The following is a 5,000-nucleotide window of genomic DNA, read 5'->3' on the forward strand; positions in this document are numbered from 1 at the left end:
CCTAAATCACTTACCTATACAGCGTGGGCTCAACGGTATGGACAGTTATCCCCCATTTCTGCATTTCCAGCCTCAGACCATCAGCGAAGGAGACCGTAGCGTGCTTGCTCATGCTGTAGGCGGTGAAGCCGGGGAACGTGTAGCGACCTGAAGGAGGGAAGATGTAGTAGCTGTAGTAGTAGTAGTAGTAGTAGTAGTAGTAGTAGTAAGTTTGACAAAAGGTTAAAGAAATAGGAGTTACAAGATTAAAAGAAGAATAAAGGAGAATATGAGGAAGGAGGAAAAGAAAGTTGTGTTAATAAATAGGATAGAAAGAGAAAGAGAAAGAAAATGTGAAAGATAGAAGATATAAAAGATAAAAAGAAGTAGAAAAAGTAGACTACGAGAAAGGAGGAGAAGAAGAAAGTCATGTTAATAAATAAGATAGGAAGAGGAAGAGAAAGAAAATGTGAAAGACAGGAGATAAAAAGATGAAAATAAGAAGCAAAAGAGAGAGGAAAGGAGGAAGAGAAGAAGAAAAAGTAGACTACGAGAAAGGAGAAGAAGAAAGTCATGTTAATAAATAAGATAGGAAGAGGAAGATAAAGAAAATATGAAAGACAGGAGATAAAAAGATGAAAATAAGAAGCAAAAGAGAGAGGAAAGGAGGAAGAGAAGTAGAAAAAGTAGACTACGAGGAAGGAGAAGAAAAAGAAAGTTGTGTTAATAAATAAGATAGGAAGAGGAAGATAAAGAAAATGTGAAAGACAGGAGATAAAAAGATGAAAATAAGAAGCAAAAGAGAAGGAAAAGGAAGATAAGAAAGACGTAGTAATGAATCGAGGCAGGAAGAGAAAGATGAAGAAAGATTAAAATGAAAGAAAATAATAAATGAAAGAAATAAAAGAAAGAAAATAGGAAAAGGAAGAGAATCGAGACAGGAAGAGCAAGATGAAGAAAGATTAAAATGAAAGAAAATAATAAATGAAAGAAAGAAAAGAAAGAAAATAGGAAAAGGAAGAGAATCGAGACAGGAACAGGAAGATGAAGAAAGATTAAAATGAAAGAAAATAATAAATGAAAGAAAGAAAAGAAAGAAAATAGGAAAAGGAAGAGGAGTTAGAAGATAGAATAGGAAAAGAGAGAAAGAAATGAGAGAGAAAAAGATGAGAAATTAAAAGAAGGAGAAAGGGAACAGACGAAGAGGAAGAGGAGGAGGAGGAGGAATGTGTTGATCAATGGAGGAGGAGGAGGAGGAGGAGGAGGAGGAATGTGATAAATGGTTGAGATAGAAACAGGAAGGTGAAGAAATGGACGAGAGAGAGAGAGAGAGAGAGAGAGAGAGAGAGAGAGAGAGAGAGAGAGAGAGAGAGAGAGAGAGAGAGAGAGAGAGAGAGAGAGAGAGAGAGAGAGAGAGAGAGAGAGAGAGAGAGAGAGAGAGAGAGAGAGAGAGGGATAAAAGATGTAAATAAGAAGATAAAGAGAGAAGAAGGAGGAGAAGGAGGAGGAGGAGGAGGAGATAAAGAACGATATAAGAACGATGAGGTGAAGGAGGAAAAGGAAAACCAAAAAAATATGTTAAAAGATAAGAAAAAATGGAGGAGGAGGAGGAAGAGGAGGAGGAGGAGGAGGAGGAAGAGGAGGAGGAGGAGGAGGAGGAGGAGATGACAAGCGAAAATGGTGAGAGATAAAAAATAAAGAGAACAATGAGAGAGAGAGAGAGAGAGAGAGAGAGAGAGAGAGAGAGAGAGAGAGAGAGAGAGAGAGAGAGAGAGAGAGAGAGAGAGAGAGAGAGAGAGAGAGAGAGAGAGAGAGAGAGAGAAGGAATATAGGATCCTGACTTGCAATATCCTTAGCTTTTTCAGGAGGAGGTCAAAACACGCTTGAAGGACGCCGCCCATCCTTTGTCATACTGAGGAGGAATCCTGGAGAGGAGGGGGAGGGGCAGGAAGGGGGTCCTTGGGTCCTTGGGGGGAGGGAGGGGGGAAGGAAGGTAGAGGACCTTGTTGGGATGAGAAGGGTCGGGAAGGAGAGAGAAGGGAAGGGAAGGGAAGGGAAGGGATGAGAAGGGTATGGAAGGAGAGAGAAGGGAAGGGAAGGGAAGGGAAAGGAAAGGAAGGGAAGGGAAGGGAAGGGAAGGGAAGGTATGGGATGGGAAGGGAAGGGAAGGGAAGGGAAGGGAAGGAGAGGATAGGGATGAGATGGGAAGGGAATGGAAGGAAAGGGAGGGGAAGAGAAGGAGAAGAATGGGATGGGAAGGGAAGGGAAGGGAAAGGAAGGGAAGGGATGAAAGGTAAGGTAAGGAAGGAAAGAGAAGGAAGGAAGGTAAGGTAAGATAAGGTAAGGTAAGGTAAGGTAAGGTAAGATAAGGTAAGGTAAGGTAAGGTAAGGTAAGGTAAGATAAGGTAAGATAAGGTAAGGTAAGGTAAGGTAAGGTAAGATAAGGTAAGGTAAGGTAAGGTAAGGTAAGGTAAGGTAAGGTAAGGTAAGGTAAGGTAAGGTAAGGTAAGGTAAGATAAGGTAAGGTAAGGTAAGGTAAGGTAAGGTAAGGTAAGGTAAGGTAAGGTAAGATAAGGTAAGGTAAGGTAAGGTAAGGAAAGGTAAGGTAAGGTAAGGTAAGGTAAGGTAAGGTAAGGTAAGGTAAAGTAAGGTAAGGTAAGGTAAGATAAGGTAAGGTAAGGTAAGGTAAGATAAGATAAGGTAAGGTAAGGTAAGGTAAGGTAAGGTAAGGTAAGATAAGGTAAGGTAAGGTAAGGTAAGGTAAGGTAAGGTAAGGTAAGATAAGGTAAGGTAAGGTAAGGTAAGGTAAGGTAAGATAAGGTAAGGTAAGGTAAGGTAAGGTAAGGTAAGGTAAAGTCGAGAAGAGATTGAAATTAAATAAATAGACGTGACAGGCGTAAAAAATCATCTTGCACAGAGTGAGATGCAGTTTGTGGGCGTCGGGAGGGAAGGGAAAATATTTAAACAGTAAGCACTCGAGACCCGTTTTCCCTTAAAGGACCAAAGAGGGAAAACGTGAGAAGCGAATGGAGGACTTATGTAAATGTTAATATCTTCTTTATTTATCTATTAATTAATCTTTTTATTTGTTATTTCTCATTATTATTATTATTATTATTCTCTCTCTCTCTTACGCAAAAATGTTGACCAAGGGGAGGGGAGAGAGAGAGAGAGAGAGAGAGAGAGAGAGAGAGAGAGAGAGAGAGAGAGAGAGAGAGAGAGAGAGAGAGAGAGAGAGAGAGAGAGAGAGAGAGAGAGAGAGAGAGAGAGGAGAGAGAGAGAGAGAGAGAGAGAGAGAGAGAGAGAGAGAGAGAGAGAGAGAGAGAGAGAGAGAGAGAGAGAGAGAGAGAGAGAGAGAGAGAACCAACACAATGACTGTCAAATACACAAAAAAATAACAAAAAAAAGAGAAACGTCATTTTATGGGTGAAGAAGAGAAAAAGAGAAGGAAACACACACACACACACGCACACACACACACACACACACACACACACACACACACACACACACACACACACACACACACAAAACAAAGGAAATAGGACAAGGTTAAGAAATAGTTGATAAAAATAGAATAAGAAGAAAGAAGGAAAGGAAAGAAGGAAGGAAGGAAAAGAAGAAGGAAGGAAGGAAGGAAGGAAGGAAGGAAGGAAAAAAAGAAAAACCGAAAAAGGAAAGGAAAGAAAAGGAAGGAAGAAATGAAGAAAAAATGAAGAAAAGAAGAAAATACAACAAAATAATTATATCAAAGAGAAACAAAAAAGTAAATATAAAAGCAAATACAAAACACAAACAAACAAACAAAACAATTAAAGCAAAAACAAACAAGAAAAAACAAAACAATCAACCGCGGCATTCAGTAGCTCTCTCTCTCTCTCTCTCTCTCTCTCTCTCGTTTCCTCCGTCTACTTCTTTTTCTTCTTTTTCTTCTTTTTCTTCTTTTTTTTTCTATTGTTTCCTAATGATCTCTCCAAAACAAACTGTCCTATCCACTCCAATACCGATGACTCTATTCTGCATTACCTCAACAAAAGCCCAAAGAAACACTAACAAAAGACTAACAGAACGGTAAGTAAACAAAACCTCTTCTACAGAACGTTTAACCTCTGACCTTGCTAACACAACCTCTACCAAAGCCTTGTCAAACCATCACCAGGTTCATAAAACTATCCATGGAAATACTAACACAACAACCTCTACGAAAGCCTTGTCAAACTATCACTAGGCTCATAACACTACCCATGGAAATACTAATATAACAACCTCTACGAAAGTCTTGTCAAACTTATACTACCCATGGAAATACTAACAAAACAACCTCTACGAAAGCCTTGTCAAACTACCACCAGGCTCATACAACTACCCATGGCAATACTAACACAGCAACCTCTACGAAAGCCTTGTCAAACTACCACCAGGCTCATAAAACTACCCATGGAAATACTAACACAACAACCTCTACCAAAGCCTTGTCAAACTACCACTATGCTCATAACACTACCCATGGAAATACTAACACAACAACCTCTACCAAAGCCTTGTCAAACTACCACTATGCTCATAACACTACCCATGGAAATACTAACACAACAACCTCTACGAAAGCCTTGTCAAACTACCACCAGGCTCATAAAACTACCCATGGAAATACTAACACAACAACCTCCATCAAAGCCTTGTCAAACTACCACCAGGCTCATAACACTACCCATGAAAATCCTAACACAACAACCTCTACCAAAGCCTTGTCAAACTACCACTATGCTCGTAACACTACCCATGGACATACTAACAAAACAACTTTACGGAAGCCTTGGGAACTATCCCATGGAAATACTAACATGTTCATGGTGGGGAAGCCCTGTCACACTATCACCAGGCTCATAACACTACCAATGTCAATACTAACAAAACAACTTTACGGAAGCCTTGTCAAACTATCCCTTCTCATGGAAATACTAACACAACAACCTCTACCAAAGCCTTGTCAAACTATCACTAGGCTCATAACACTACCC

At 39.9% G+C, this 5,000-nt stretch overlaps 1 protein-coding gene across 1 annotated transcript in view; it reads right to left on the reverse strand.

Moving 5' to 3' along the window:
* LOC126985688 (17-beta-hydroxysteroid dehydrogenase type 6-like) overlaps positions 1 to 5,000 on the reverse strand; it is a 27,808-nt gene that overhangs the window by 5,997 nt on the left and 16,811 nt on the right. Inside the window, exon 6 of the mRNA XM_050840838.1 lies at positions 15 to 147. Within this exon, the coding sequence (XP_050696795.1) occupies positions 15 to 147 (133 nt within the window). The remainder of the gene's footprint in view (positions 1 to 14; positions 148 to 5,000) is intronic.

This window comes from Eriocheir sinensis, chromosome 60 (genome assembly GCF_024679095.1).
Source record: "Eriocheir sinensis breed Jianghai 21 chromosome 60, ASM2467909v1, whole genome shotgun sequence".
NCBI lineage: Eukaryota > Metazoa > Arthropoda > Malacostraca > Decapoda > Varunidae > Eriocheir > Eriocheir sinensis.